This window comes from Nerophis lumbriciformis, linkage group LG12, assembly GCF_033978685.3.
Source record: "Nerophis lumbriciformis linkage group LG12, RoL_Nlum_v2.1, whole genome shotgun sequence".
NCBI classification, from domain to species: Eukaryota; Metazoa; Chordata; class Actinopteri; order Syngnathiformes; family Syngnathidae; genus Nerophis; species Nerophis lumbriciformis.
Window position 1 is genome coordinate 29,225,646 of NC_084559.2, and position 16,656 is coordinate 29,242,301.

At 37.4% G+C, this 16,656-nt stretch overlaps 1 protein-coding gene across 2 annotated transcripts in view; it reads right to left on the reverse strand.

The window, feature by feature from the left end:
• The window catches only part of got1l1 (glutamic-oxaloacetic transaminase 1 like 1), a 22,801-nt gene extending 13,215 nt beyond the window's left edge, over nt 1-9,586 (reverse strand). For both annotated transcript variants that reach the window (XR_009817862.1, XM_061986292.2), the window contains exon 1: nt 8,833-9,586. Coding sequence is in view for 1 of the 2 variants with exons in the window: in XM_061986292.2 (XP_061842276.1) it covers nt 8,833-9,001 (169 nt within the window). In the remaining variant the exon portion in view is untranslated. The remainder of the gene's footprint in view (nt 1-8,832) is intronic.
• Between the last annotated feature and the right edge of the window lie 7,070 nt (nt 9,587-16,656).

A 16,656-nucleotide genomic window follows, 5' to 3' on the forward strand; every position in this document is an offset into this window, starting at 1 on the left:
CAAACTCATCCCGTGGGCCGGATAAAACCTGTTTGACACCCCTGGTCTAACCAATCAAATGTCTCCTTGCATCGAACCACGTCATCACTTCCATGTTTACGATTACAGCAATTAAGTAATTCGCTCATTTATTACTCATCAGTCACTCCTTTACCACAAAAAAAAACATAGTAACAGTTACCCACTCACTTTCGTTTCAATGTACTAAATTAGTCTGATTTCTCAAATAGTCTTTTTTTTTTGTATTTTCACATCTACATGTGAAGTCCAAGTGTCCATGCACTTTCTCTAATGCAACAGTTGGTCATACGCTGTGTGCCTCCTGCCTATTTTCTATTAGCACGGATAAATATATTGCTTTTCCGGTTGACCTATGACGTCACACTAGCCTCCTTACAAGTTACCAGCAGAGCTCTGTTGTACCTGATGCCCGCTGTAATATTGGCACAGATTACAAATAGTACGTCTCTAAGGGCTCTGCTGATGTTAAATAGCAGACAGCATCAAGAAATGATCTTAGATTGCACAACGAACATGACTTCCAAGAATGTATCGGAGCAGATGCAGCTCCGAAGCAAAGAAAGACCGGCAGGAGATTTTTTTTTGAAGGAATTTTCAGACTGAGAATCATGGAAACAAAACGTTTGAATGTCTCGGAGTTCATTCAAAAGACTCTGTGGATTGATGGAAAGAGTTTTAAATCCGAAGGAAAAGACAATATCCAGAGGAAGGCTGTTATTGTTCTGGACTATCTTGCTCGTTGTGTGGAATACAGTTTTTTATTTATTTATGTATTTATTTATTTACAGACAGACATAGTTTTGAATTTCATTATTGTTTATTTTGTTGATATCAGTGTCCGTTCTGCAAAAAGGTCATCCCTAGAAGCACACCGTTTATGGACAGGGACCCACAGTTAAAGTATACATCATCATATAATATACAACATAGAGTACAATACAATACATTTCAAAATCTACCCACCAAATACCCATTTACAATTTCATTTATGAATAAAAAAGGGATCTTTAAATCCACCAAATCAGTCTCAATATCCTATTATTAAAATTTGATTAAAAGGATGCATTTTGAAGATCTGCGATAATCTCATCATACATACAGAGCTCGAGACCAAAATTATGCGACTAATGTGAATTCCTCAACCATAAGGGGTGTGCTAAATGTACTAAGCAAAACCTCGCAATAAATTTACCTTAAAACGCTGAACAGAGTTGTTGCTAACCAGCTTGGAGTGCACAAATGCAGAATGAAGAGGTATGTGTACGCTATATTAAAGTTAAAGTTAAAGTAAAGTACCAATGATTGTCACACACACACGAGGTGTGGTGAAATTTGTCCTCTGCATTTGGCCCATCCCCTTGTTCACCCCCTGGGAGGTGAGGTGAGCACTGGGCAGCAGCGGTGCCGCGCCCGGTAATCATTTTTGGTGACTTAACCCCCAATTCCAACCCTTGATGCTGAGTGCCAAGCAGGGAGGTAATGGGTCCCACTTTTATAGTCTTTGGTATGACTCGGCCGGGGTTTGAACTCACAACCTACCGATCTCAGGGGGGACACTCTAACCCAGTGGTTCTTAACCTTTGTTCGATCGAACCCTAGAGGTCCAAACACACCCGACTCATCGTGTAAATAAAAACTTCTCCCTATCGGCGTATTACGGATACGGCAACAGCAGAAGTCAGACTGATTTGCAGGTGTGTAGTTTGTCGTGAGTTTATGCACTGTGTTGGTTTTGTTCTTTGAACAAGGTGATGTTCATGCACGGTTCATGAGGCAATATCAAGTTAACATTAGAGCTGGCCCGCCGGTATTATACAGCGGCGGTGCCGCTGTAACACCGCATTCACTGCTAATACTCATACTTAACAACCCTCCCCATTTTCCCGGGAGACTCCCGAATTTCAGTGCCCCTTGCGAAAATCTCCCGGCGCAACCATTCTCCCGAATTTCTCCCGATTTCCACCCGGACAACATTATTGGGGGCGTGCCTTAAAGGCACTGCCTTCAATGTCCTCTTCAACCTGTCATCAGCCACATACAATATGCGGCTTTTACACACAAGTGAATGCAAGCATACTTGGTCAACAGCCATACAGGTCACACTGAGGGTGGCCGTATAAACAACTTTAACACTGTTACAAATATGCGCTACACTGTGAATCCACACCAAACAAGAATGACAAACACATTTCGGGAGAACATCCGCACGGTAACACAGCATAAACACAACAGAACAAATACCCAGAACCCCTTGCAGCACTAACTCTTCCGGGACGCTACAATATACACCCCCGCTACCACCAAACCCCGCCCCCCCAACCCCGCTCCCGCCCACCAAGTTAATGTTAATATTTACCTCAGAAGGCTGCAAATAGAAAAGAGGCATTACATTTTTAATTAAAATTGTATTTAATATACCATTGCTGTTTTTTCGTTTGTTTTTTGAAAGTTGATTTTGCACTATTAAGTTATATAAGTGTTGCTTGTTCCATATTCAGTGTTAAAGCAAATCAGTGCAGCAAACTGAGCAATAATTAACGTTTTATTCATGCTACTTCAACGTTTGAATGTTTGATTCATTTATTATTGTTATTTTATTTTCAAATGTATAAGCCTGTAGAAAAATTGTATTTTGATATTTACCTCAGAAGGCTGCAGATAGAAAAGAGGCATTCAATTTTTATTTAAATTTTATTTGATATGCCATTGATATATTTTTATTATTATTGTTATTATTTGAAACTCGATTTTGCATGTCACTATAAAGTTATATAAGCCTTGCTTGTTCAATATTCAATGCAAAACTTGTTTGGGTCCCTATTAAAAGGTTAATTTGTTCAACCTTGGCCCGCGGCTATGTTCAGTTTTAAATTTTGGCCCACTCTGTATTTGAGTTTGACACCCCTGCTCTAACCCTAACCCTAACCAAATAACTCTAAATTAAGTCTTTGATACTTAGAATATGTTCACCTAGTGTCCAAAAAACTCTAAGTTAAGTCTTTGTTACTTAGAATTTGTTCCCCATACTAAAGTGTTACCAAAAACATAACTTTGTCTTGAATTTGAAACAAAATAACATTTTATTTTTAACTAAAGAAGGGTTCGGTGAATGCGCATATGAAACTGCAGGGTTGGGTACCTCCAACAAGGTTAAGAACCACTGCTCTAACCACTGAGTAGGTATTATTCGTTTTTAATATACCTGCTTCGTTCTCTTTCATCTCATTCGTATTTCATTCGGGAGTCCGAACTAAGCTGGCATTTTACATTTCCTGAGCTACCTTCTTAAATACATTTCAGCTTCTTTTTTTCTACCATCGATGCACTTTAAAATGTTCTGTTCCTTTAATTTGTGAAGCAAATACACAGTCTCCTCTTTGTTACAATTGTTGCTGTTTTGATTGAATGGTGTCTGCCCCTGGGTGGTAACCCGCGCATTGAGAGTGGCGCATGGGCGATAATAAGGGTCTTTTCTGGCCGCACACACCCACTCGAGAGAGGTCTGGTTTTCAATCGCATAATCCACGTGTGTTAGTCCGATTGTAAAACCTACTCAGTGGCCTAGTGGTTAGAGATCGGTAGGTTGTGAGTTCAAACCCCGGCCGAGTCATACCAAAGACTATAAAAATGGGACCCATTGCCTCTCTGCTTGGCACTCAGTATCAAGGGTTGGAATTGGGGGTTAAATCACCAAAATGATTCCCGGGCGCGGCCACTGCTGCTGCCCACTGCTCCCCTCACCTCCCAGGGGGTGATCAAGGGTGATGGGTCAAATGCAGAGAATAATTTCGCCACACCTAGTGTGTGTGTGACAATCATTGGTACTTTAACTCTAACTTTAACTTTGTTCAAAAACCGAACACGACCGGATTAAGGTGTTTCCATGGGTTGTAGGATGCTTATTTAGAGCCGAACTATTTGAGAAAATCGGACTAATTTAGTGCATGGACACGTACTAACGTGCCAAGTGGACGACACAGCAGACATCCGACAATAAGTCATAGCAATAATAGTATTATTAAAAAGGCAGCATTTGGTGGTGTTTGTTTTACAAACTATACACATGTGTGTGAATTGGTCTCGTGTGTAAAACATACCAACAGATGGATCATACTGTTGGTTAAGATATGTATTAAATACACTAAGCCTAAATGTAGACTTTATGAATAAATAATTAATTACAGTATTCACAGTGCTTCACTTTTTTATTATTATTTGTTTTATATTTTTATTTTCATTTTACACCCTCATTCCAAAATGGAATAAATACATTTTTGTCCTAAAAATTCGAAACACAATACCCCATAATGATAGTGTGAAAAGGTTTTTCTTTTGAAGGACCAGTAGAATGAAAAAACAAGTTGACTTTATATGCTTAGTTGTGTTTTTATTGTATCCATTAAACCATATCCAATTGTATTTAAATACAAATATATTTTTTTAAAGCTTTTGTTTTGTATTTTGCTGTTGTTGTTGTATATAACCCCAATTCTTCAGCTCCCTGTTTATTTTAGAATTGATGTTTAAACCTTGCTGTTTGTTTTTAAAGCTTTACATGGACTGGCACCTCAGTATATCTCGGACCTCATCCAAATTTACACTCCTGCGCGCGCTCTGAGGTCCGAGAGCCAGCTCCAGCTCGTGGTGCCCAAGACCAGACTTAAAACCAGGGGAGACAGGGCCTTCTCTGTGGTCGGCCCTAAGCTCTGGAACACTCTGCCCCTCCATGTTCAAACCGCTCCCACAGTGGAGTGTTTTAAGTTTCGTCTTAAGACCCACTTTTATTCCTTTGCTTTTAACACTACGTGAGTTGTGTGGTCCTCTGTCCTCTGTTGTCCTCTGTGTTTTTTATACATTTTGATTTCTACTTACTATTTGAATTGGTTTTTCCCTTTAAAATCGTTTAATCATATTTATTTTATACTGTTTTTATATTGGTTTTATATGTATTTATTTTTTGTTTTTATTCAGTCATTGGTGGAGCTAAGGATAATATTTGAACATTGTTTTTAATATTGTTTTTAATATTGTTTTTAATATTGTTGTGCAGCACTTTGGAAACATTTGTGTTGTTTAAATGTGCTATATAAATAAAGTGGATTGGATTGGATTGGATTGTTGTTGTTATCACAGTGCATTACTGTAAATGGAAAAACAGTACCAGCATTTTTTTCAATAAAATTCTGGCGAATGAGTTGCCAGTTTTTGTTGGTGTTATTTTTACTCTAAAATCTACAGTTGTTATTTTCACAGTGCGTTACTGCAAATGGAAACTGATACAACTTTTTTTGCAGTAAAATTCTGTCGACCGAGCTCCCAGGTTTTTTGTTTTTTGTTTTTTGTTTTTTGTTTTTTGTTTTTTACGGTAAAATCTACAGTTGTTGTTTTAACAATGCTTTACTATAGAGCGAAATATATTACCAGCTGACAATTTTTTTTTTACCGTAAAATGTACAGTCGCTGTTTGTTTTTTTACAGTGAAATTCTGGCGACTGAGTTGCCATTTCTTTTTACCTAAAATTCTACGGTCATTGAAAAAATAGAAAAATTACTCCACTTATTTTTACAGTAAAATTCTGGCGACTTTGCTGCCTTTTTTTGTGTTAGTTTTTTACCGTAAAATCTACACTTGTTGTTTTTTAGAGTAAAATTCAGGTTGCCTGAGCTGACCATTTTTTTTCTTTTACAGTGCATTACTGTATTGGAAAAACAGTACTACTGTTGTTTATTACGGTAACATTCTGCCGACTGAGTTTCCATTTTTTTTACCTGAAATTCTACAGTCATTAAAAAAATGGAAAAATTGTTCCACTTATTTTTACAGTAAAATTCTAGCGACTTTGCTGCCTTTCTTTTGTTGTTATTTTTTTTACCGTAAAATCTACTCTTGTTGATTTTACAGTACACAAAAATGGTACTACTGTTATTGGCGTGGCGCAGTGGGATAGTGGCCGTGCGCAACCCGAGGGTCCCTGGTTCAATCCCCACCTAGTACCAACCTCGTCATGTCCGTTGTGTCCTGAGCAAGACACTTCACCCTTGCTCCTGATGGGTGCTGGTTAGCGCCTTGCATGGCAGCTCCCTCCATCAGTGTGTGAATGTGTGTGTGAATGGGTAAATGTGGAAGTAGTGTCAAAGCGCTTTGAGTACCTTGAAGGTAGAAAAGCGCTATACAAGTACAACCCATTTATCATTTATCATTTATTTATTTTTACAGTACAATTCAGGTTGACTGAGCTGACAGCTTTTATTTTTTACAGTGCATTACTGTAATGGAAAAACAGTACTACAGTTGTTTTTTACGGTAAAATTTTGTCGACTGAGTTTCCTTTTTTTTTTACCTGAAATTCTGTGGTCATTAAAAAAAATGGAAAAATCATTCCACTTATTTTTACAGTAAAATTCTGGCGACTTTGCTGCCTTTTTTTGTGTTAGTTTTTTACCGTAAAATCTACACTTGTTGTTTTTTATAGTAAAATTCAGGTTGACTGAGCTGACAATTTTTTTTCTTTTACAGTGCATTACTGTATTGGAAAAACAGTACTACTGTTGTTTATTACGGTAACATTCTGCCGACTGAGTTTCCATTTTTTTTACCTGAAATTCTACAGTCATTAAAAAAATGGAAAAATTGTTCCACTTATTTTTACAGTAAAATTCTGGCGACTTTGCTGCCTTTTTTGTTGTTGTTAGTTTTTTACCGTAAAATCTTGTTGTTTTTACAGTACACCACTGTGTACTGTATGGATTGGAAAAATTATACTACTGTTATTTTTATAGTAAAATTCAGGTTGACTGAGCTGACAATTTTTTTTTTACAGTGCATTACTGTAATGGAAAAACAGTACTACTGTTGTTTTTTATGGTAACAATCTGCCGACTGAGTTTCCTTTTTTTTTCCTGGAATTTTACGGTCATTAAAAAAATGGAAAAATGATTCCACTTATTTTTACAGTAAAATTCTGGCGATTTTGCTGCCTTCTTTTTTTGTTAGTTTTTTTACTGTAAAATCTACACTTGTTGTTTTTACAGTACTACTGTTATTTTTACAGGAAAATTCAGGTTGAGTGAGTTGACATTTTATTTTTACAGTGCATTACTGTAACGGAAAAACAGTACTACTGTTGTTTATTACGGTAACATTCTGCCGACTGAGTTTCCATTTTTTTTACCTGAAATTCTACAGTCATTAAAAAAATGGAAAAATTATTCCACTTATTTTTACATTAAAATTATGGCGACTTTGCTGCCTTTTTTGTTGTTGTTAGTTTTTTACCGTAAAATCTTGTTGTTTTTACAGTACACCACTGTAAATGGAAAAATTATACTACTGTTATTTTTATAGTAAAATTCAGGTTGACTGAGCTGACTTTTTTTTATTTTTTACAGTGCATTACTGTAATGGAAAAACAAAACTACTATTGTTTTTAACGGAGACATTCTGCCAACTGAGTTTCCATTTTTTTCCCCTGGAATTTTACGGTCATTAAAAAAATGGAAAAATGATTCCACTTATTTTTACAGTAAAATTCTGGCGACTTTGCTGCCTTCTTTTTTTGTTAGTTTTTTACAGTAAAATCTACACTTGTCGTTTTTACAGTACTACTGTTATTTTTACAGTAAAATTCAGGTTGAGTGAGTTGACTTTTTTTTTTTACAGTGCATTACTGTAATGGAAAAACAGTACTACTGTTGTTTATTACGGTAACATTCTGCCGACTGAGTTTCCATTTTTTTTACCTGAAATTCTACAGTCATTAAAAAAATGGAAAAATTATTCCACTTATTTTCACAGTAAAATTCTGGCGACTTTGCTGCTTTTTTTTGTTGTTAGTTTTTTTACCGTAAAATTTTGTTGTTTTTACAGTACACCACTGTAAATGGAAAAATTATACTACTGTTATTTTTATAGTAAAATTCAGGTTGACTGAGCTGACAATTTTTTTTTTTACAGTGCATTACTGTGATGGAAAAACAGTACTACTATTGTTTTTTATGGTAACATTCTGCCGACTGAGTTTCCTTTTTTTTTTTCCTGGAATTGTACGGTCATTAAAAAAATGGAAAAATGATTCCACTTATTTTTACAGTAAAATTCTGGCGACTTTGCTGCCTTTTTTTTGTTAGTTTTTTACCATAAAATCTTGTTGTTTTTACAGTACACCACTGTAAATGGAAAAATTATACTACTGTTATTTTTATAGTAAAATTCAGGTTGACTGAGCTGACAATTTTTTTTACAGTGCATTACTGTAATAAAAAAAACAGTACTACTGTTGTTTTTTACGGTAACATTCTGCCGACTGAGTTTCCATTTTTTCACTGTTTTAACTTTATTTCTACAGTATATTGTTATTTTTAATTCAAATAATTATATTTTTTATTAGCCCCCAAAGCCCACAGGTCTTATTCCCCATGTTTATAAACTAAATTAACAATGAATAAATATGTACAGATATTAATGAACTGAAAAATATCAATCTCATCACAATAGTATCGATCTGATACCAATACTACTGTTATCAATATTTGACTGGATCTTCCCACCTCTTACTGTACTCTGTAATTAAGGCCTGTTAAGTTCCACAACAAATGAAAGTATTTCCAACTATGCCCTAGTTTAATGCTGCAAGAAAATAAAGTAAAAAATAGAAGGGGCCTTGGAAAAAAAGATAATGTTCATACTCACAACACCTGTCTCAAGCTGACTGACTCAGTGTTTGCACAGGTGCAGCAGATAACAAAGTCAAGTAAAGTGTGTTTGCCGCTTCTCAAAAGGGTTGCTGAACGACCTCGGATGCGCAGACTCACCGCTCCCCGCCAGGTAGACTTTGCCAGCGTGTGTGTCCTCCTTGAAGGCGCACAGTAATGACTGACTTTCAGGGCTCACTTCGGCATTGTTAGAGGCCCACATGTCACCCGCCGGGTCAGCCCGGTGCTCGACACACTTTTCATCAAGGCAACAGCTCGTTAGGCTCATCCTGAATCGAGTCCGCTGTCCACCCGTCCTTTTGTTTAGAGGAGGAGGACGGTTGCTAGGTGACACCAATGGAAACTGTCACCCTGGTAACAGGCTGGATGCAGTATGCTTCTGTATTGGTCTTACATTCACGTCATTTTCATAAAAACTCTAGTGAATTGGTTAGTGTGCGTGCATGAGTGAGTGCGTGCGTGCGTGCATGTGTGTGTGTGTGTGTGTGTCTGTGTGAGTGTGTGTGTGTGTTCTTGTATTCCTACCCTTCTTGAGACATCAACAAGGAAAAGTAGCTTCCATATGAGGATCGGTGAAAAATTCAGGACATAAATCATGGTCCCAATACAGAAAACCATTGCATCTAATAGAGAATGTCTCATTTGCACCCCTGGTGGTGAAATCTATCAAAATTAGAGTGGTCCCAAAAAGGAGGGACACTGTGTGTCGGTTTTAAAAAGTGCTCCCCCTCTGGTCAACATATGAAATAACAAGTGTGTGTAAGAAATGTAAATGTGCCCCCTTGGTCCAAAATGAATTAAAAAATATATATATATATGTATATAGAGACATACTGTAATAACTTGAAGTAAATAACAAAGATTAAAAACCAATAACAAACAAAAAATAAATAGATAAATGAACTAAAAGCAGTCTTTTTCTCACAATGTGTCGACTTCTTTCTTATAAAATTGAAAACAATTTCTCATATTCTTTCTGTTTCTGTAATATTGCAATATGTTCTCGTAAAATTATTACTTTTTTATGTAAAATGATTACTTTTTAATTCAAAAAAGCAACATTTGTCATATAAATTTCTGATTTTTTATCACAATATTTGTTGTTCTTGCAAAACAGTGACATTTTTGGAGTACAATTATGACTTTTGTCATGATTTTGCCAAGTGAAATTCCGATTATTATTATAGTATTGTCAACATTTTCAAGTTTTCTCATAAAATTGTGACTTTTGTCGAGTATAATTACGACTGTTTTCATAAAATTGCCAACATTTGAAGCTTTTTCTTGTAAAATTGTGACTGTTATTGGGTAAAATTCAAACTTTTATCATAATATTGCACGAATGTTCAGTTTTTCTTGTCAAATTTTGACTTGCGTTGAGTAAAATTACGACTTTTATTATAATACTGCAAACATTCTAAGTTTTTCTTGTGAAATTCCAACTAATTTTTCACAACAAGCTTTTTTTATATTTGCATCGTATGTGTATATTATCAATGTAATGTGTGTGTGTGTGTGTGTGTGTGTGTGTGTGTGTGTGTGTGTGTGTGTGTGTGTGTGTGTGTGTGTGTGTGTGTGTGTGTGTGCGCATGCGCGTGCGTGCGTGCGTGTGTGTTCTTGTATTTCTACCCTTCTTGAGACACCAACAAGGAAACGTACCTTCCATATGAGGACCAGTGAACAAGTCGAGACATAAATCACGGTCCCAATACGGAAAACCATTGCATCTAATAGAGAATGTCTCACTTGCACCCCTGGTGGGGAAATCTATCAAAATGAGGGTGGTCCCAAAAAGGAGGGATTTTTCAAATTGACTGTGTGTCGGTTTTAAAAGTGTTCCCTCTATCTGTTGTTGTATTCCCTAATTTTTAGTGACCTGAACATAAGCTGGACTGTACATACTTTTTTTTTTTTTTTGAAAATGTAATTTTGTTTATAGATTATATGCAATCTGTTGTGTTCCAAAAGTTTCTGTTTTTTTTTTTGTTGTTTTTTGTTTTTTCTCAGTGTACATGAATGAAGGTGTGTGTTGCTGGACCCGACTTGGACATTGTCTGGACTGGACCTGGTTTAAAAAAAAAAAAAACCTTTAAACAAAGCTAATTTCATTTACAACCAGGTCTGGTGAAGATAAGGTCCTTTCTTTCCTTTTTTTTTAAATTTTTTTTTATTTATTTATTTTTTATAGATAAGATAAATAAATATTTTCTTGGATAAAAGGGAAAGTAAACAATATAAAAATAATTACATAAGGGAGAAAAAAGAAAAAAGAAAAGGTATTTAAATGAAAATGTTAGTGGACCAGCAGCACAAACAATCAAGTGTGCTTCAGGGACTGTGTCCCTGAACATGTTGTCCATGTTGTGGGAACCAGAGTATTGATGGCAGAAAGAAACAACCCCTTTTGTGTGAGTGGGTGTGTGTGAGTGTGAATGGGGGAGGGAGTTTTTTTTTTGGGGGGGGGGGGGGGGGGGGGGGGGGGTTAGTGCACTAGTTGAAAGTGTATCGTGTGTTTTTTTCTATGTTGATTTAATAATAAAATAAAATTAAAAAAATAAAATTAAAAAGTGTTCCTCTGGTCAACATATGAAATAACAAGTGTGTGTAAGAAATTGAAATGCGCCCCCTTTGGCCAAAATTATTTAAAAATACATATATAAATATGTATATAGAGACATACTGCAATAACTTGAAGTAAATAATGAAGATTAAAAAACAATTACAAACAAAAAATTCTAAAAAATGTATTAAAAGCAGTCTCTTTCTCACAATGTGTCGACTTTTTTCTTATAAAATTGGGAACAATTTTTCAAATTCTTTCTGTTTCTGTAGTGTTGCAATATTTTCTCGTAAAATGATTACTTTTGTATGTAAAATGATTACTTTTTAATGCAAAATGGCGACATTTGTCATATCAAATTCTGACTTTTATCACAACATTGCCAATTTTGTTGTTGTTCTTGTAAAAAAGGGAATTTTTTGAGTAAAATTATGACTTTTGTCATAATTTTGCCAAGTAAATTTGCGATTATTCTTATAATAGTGCCAACCTGTTTAAGTTTAAGTGTGTGTGTGTGTGTGTGTGTGTGTGTGTTCTTGTATTTCTACCCTTCTTGAGACACCAACAAGGAAAAGTACCTTCCATATGAGGACCGGTGAACAAGTTAGGACATAAATCATGGTCCCAATATGGAAAACCATTGCATCTAATAGAGAATGTCTCATTTGCACCCCTGGTGGGGAAATCTATCAAAATGAGGGTGGTCCCAAAAAGGAGGGATTTTTCAAATTGACTGTGTCGGTTTTTAAAGTGCTCCCCTTTGGTCAACATATGAAATAACAAGTGTGTGTAAGAAATTGAAATGCGACCCCTTTGGCCAAAATTATTTAAAAATACATATTAAAATATGTATATAGAGACATACTGTAATAATTTGAAGTAAATAATGAAGATTAAAAACCAATTACAAACAAAAAATAAAAATAAAAATAATATAAGCAGTCTCTTTCTCACAATGTGTCGACTTTTTTCTTATAAAATTGGGGGAAAATGTTCATATTCTTTCTGTTTCTGTAGTGTTGCAATATTTTCTCGTAAAATTATTACTTTTGTATGTAAAATTATTACTTTTTAATGCAAAATGGCGACATTTGTCATATAAAATTCTGACTTTTATCACAATATTGCCAATTTGTTTTGTTGTTCTTGTAAAATAGTGACATTTTTTGAGTAAAATGATGACTTTTGGCGGTATAGCTCGGTTGGTAGAGCGGCCGTGCCACCAACTTGAGGGTTGCAGGTTCGATCCCCGCTTCCGCCATCCTAGTCACTGCCGTTGTGTCCTTGGGCAAGACACTTTACCCACCTGCTCCCAGTGCCACCCACACTGGTTTAAATGTAACTTAGATATTGGGTTTCACAATGTAAAGCGCTTTGAGTCACTTGAGAAAAAGCGCTATATAAATGCAATTCACTTCACTTCACATCATTTTGCCAAGTAAATTTGCGATTATTCTTATAATACCGCCAACATTTGAAAGTTTTCTTCTAAAATTGTGACTTTCGTCGAGTAAAATTATGACTCCCATCCATCCATTTTTTACACTTTTCATAAAATTGCCAAAATGTTCATCTTTTTCTTGTAAAATTGTGACTGTTATTGAGTAAAATTCCAACTTGTCTCATAATATTGCACAAAAGTCCAGTTTTGACTTGCGTTGAGTAAAATTACGACTTTTATTATAAAACAGCCAAAGTTCCCAATTTTTCTTGTGAAATGTGACCTTTTTCTTGTGAAAATCCAACTCATTTTTCACAACAAGCTTTTTTATATTTGCATAGTGTGTGTGTGTGTGTGTGTGTGTGTGTGTGTGTGTGTGTGTGTGTGTGTGTGTGTGTGTGTGCTGTCCTAAAAATACTCCTCCAGGTAATGATGGCGAAGACCTTTTGGCTGGCCATCATGTTGCAATAAAAGAGCAGGACATTTTCAGTGGGCTTTTAAGAAATCATTTCCTTCTTCTGCAAGAGCTGGAGTACAACTATGACGACACTGGTGGGGTGGGGGGGTGCAAGCAGCGTTGGCTCCCTCCACGAAGCTAGTAGTAATGCATCTGTACACTAGATGGCAGTAAAAGCAGCAGGATATAAACGTGTGGTTTAATGTCAAATAAAGAAGGAGTGAATAATTAAATAAGATGATTGCAGAGGAATATTTGATTAGATCAAGCCTGAGCAATAATAATAAATGCTCCATCTTTCATTAGGGGTTTTATTGCACACCTTCCTATTATTGTTGAACATAATCACTGAGAAAATTAATGCCTGGATTTCCCCAAAGGGGACTATTAAAGTATGTATTAATCTGAGCGGAGCTGTGCCACTTAATTCAGACAATATATTTAGTATTTTAATTATTATTTTTGCCCTTTTTTGTGGCAGGTTGAGCAGGCTTAAAGGCCTACTGAAATGCGATTTTCTTATTTAAACGGGGATAGCAGGTCCATTTTATGTGTCATACTTGATCATTTTGCGATATTGCCATATTTTTGCTGAAAGGATTTAGTAGAGAAGATCAACAATAAAGTTTACAACTTTTGGTCGCTGATAAAAAAAAAACCTTGCCTGTACCGGAAGTAGCAGACGATATGCGCGTGACGTCACCGGTTGTAGAGCTCCTCACATCTGCACATTGTTTACAATCATGGCCACCAGCAGCGAGAGCGATTTGGACCGAGAAAGCGACGATTTCCCCATTAATTTGAGCGAGGATTAAATATTTGTGGATGAGGAAAGTGAGAGTGAAGGACTAGAGGGCAGTGGGAGCGATTCAGATAGGGAAGATGCTGTGAGAGGCGGGTGGGACCTGATATTCAGCTGGGAATGACTAAAACAGTAAATAAACACAATACTCTATTAGCCACAACACAACCAGGCTTATATTTAATATGCCACAAATTAATCCCGCATAACAAACACCTCCCCCCTCCCGTCCATACAACCCGCCAATACAACTCAAACACCTGCACAACACACTCAATCCCACAGCCCAAAGTACCGTTCACCTCTCCAAAGTTCATACAGCACATATATTTCCCCAAAGTCCCCAAAGTTAGGTACGTGACATGCACATAGCGGCACGCACGTACGGGTAAGCGATCAAATGTTTGGAAGCCGCAGCTGCGTACTCACGGTACCGCGTCTGCGTATCCAACTCAAAGTCCTCCTGGTAAGAGTCTCTGTTGTCCCAGTTCTCCACAGGCCAATGGTAAAGCTTGACTGTCATCTTTCCGGAATGTAAACAATGAAACACCGGCTGTGTTTTTGTTGCTGCAGCCGGCCGCAATACACCGCTTCCCACCTACAGCTTTCTTCTTTGCTGTCTCCATTGTTCATTGAACAAATTGCAAAAGATTCACCAACACAGATATCCAGAATACTGTGGAATTTTGCGATGAAAACAGACGACTTAATAGCTGGCCACCATGCTGTCCCAAAATGTCCTCTACAATCCGCGACGTCACGCGCAGACGTCATCATACCGAGACATTTTCAGAAGGATATTTCGCGCAAAATTTAAAATTGCACTTAAGTAAGCTAACCCGGCCGTATTGGCATGTGTTGCAATGTTAAGATTTCCATCCATCCATCCATTTTCTACCGCTTATTCCCTTTGGGGTCGCGGGGGGCGCTGGAGCCTATCTCAGCTACAATCAGGCGGAAGGCGGGGTACACCCTGGACAAGTCGCCACCTCATCGCAGGGCCAACACAGATTCACCATTGATATATAAACTATCAGACTGCGTGGTCGGTAGTAGTGGGTTTCAGTAGGCCTTTAAGAAGGCAGCTCGCCCATCACAGGCAGGTGCGCTGTTTGCCGGTGAATGATTGCAGCTGGCAGCTGCTGCAGGGCGGATGGATGTGCGCGGCCGTGGGCGTGTCCCGAGGTGCGACAAGCAGAGCGCAAGGATGAGGGCACATTGGAATGCGCCCTGGCCGTGACATTTTTACAACATGTTCTTGTTTTGCTAGCTCTATATGAGTCCAAAGAAAGCGATGTGTGATTTGAAACATTCAGGAAGAATCCACAGCGTTGTCGACACTGACTCCTCTACCCTTCAAGGTAAGGTAGACTTTATTTTTCATTCCTAAACATTATAGCAACCTGACTTTCAAAGTTAAAGAGTTTTGCGATTTCAAACTGTGAGTGCCACGCAGGGCTAATAACTGTATGCGTGTCAGCAGGGCGGCTGCAAATGAGGACAGTTCAACTAGTTGTGGTTTTAACTTTGTTGTTAAATAGAAAGTTGATCCATCAACCCCTTGCTATGTTTGTTTGATATAAAGTACTGTACAACACTCTATATTGTTTTCGAAGTGTACACACCTTTACTAAAATGTGGACTTTTGTCGAGGCTGGAACCAATTATTCATGTTTACAATTTGCTTCAATATCCAAACCTGATAAGTTTGTAACTCAAGGTTCCACTGTATTTTGGTACTTGCCAGATGTTAACTCTTAGCATGTTAAAGGGGAACATTATCACCAGACCTATGTAAGCGTCAATATATACCTTGATGTTGCAGAAAAAAGACCCAATATTTTTTTAACCGATTTCCGAACTCTAAATGGGTGAATTTTGGCGAACTAAACGCCTTTCTATTATTCGCTCTCGGAGCAATGACGTCACGTTGTGACGTCACATCGGGAAGCAATCCGCCATTTTCTCACTTTCGTCGGTGTGTTGTCGGAGGGTGTAACAACATGAACAGGGACGGATTCAAGTTGCACCAGTGGCCCAAAGATGCGAAAGTGGCAAGAAATTGGACGAAATTTGTTAAAAATACGAGGGTGTGGGGAAAGCCAACGAAATGGTCAGTCGTTTGTTCCGCACACTTTACCGACGAAAGCTATGCTACGACAGAGATGGCAAGAATGTGTGGATATCCTGCGACACTCAAAGCAGATGCATTTCCAACGATAAAGTCAAAGACATCTGCCGCCAGACCCCCATTGAATCTGCCGGAGTGTGTGAGCTATTCGAGGACAACGGACCTCGGTAGCACGGCAAGCAATGGCGGCAGTTTGTTCCCGCAGACGAGCGAGCTAAACCCCCTGGATGTCTTGGCTCACACCGTCCCTTATGCCACCGAAGATGATCAAGAGAAGAATATCGACCCTAGCTTCCCTGGCCTGCTGACATCAACTCCAAAACTGGACAGATCAGCTTTCAGGAAAAGAGAGCGGATGAGGGTATGTCTACAGAATATATTAATTGATGAAAACTTTATTCATTACTCGCGGTTTTACGTAAATTATTATATATAAACTGTGTTTACCAATAATTTAGCTTAAAAACATTTATTTTTTTCAATCATTCGAGTACATTCGGGTAGTCTTGTGTAATGCAGTATTTTGTGTCTA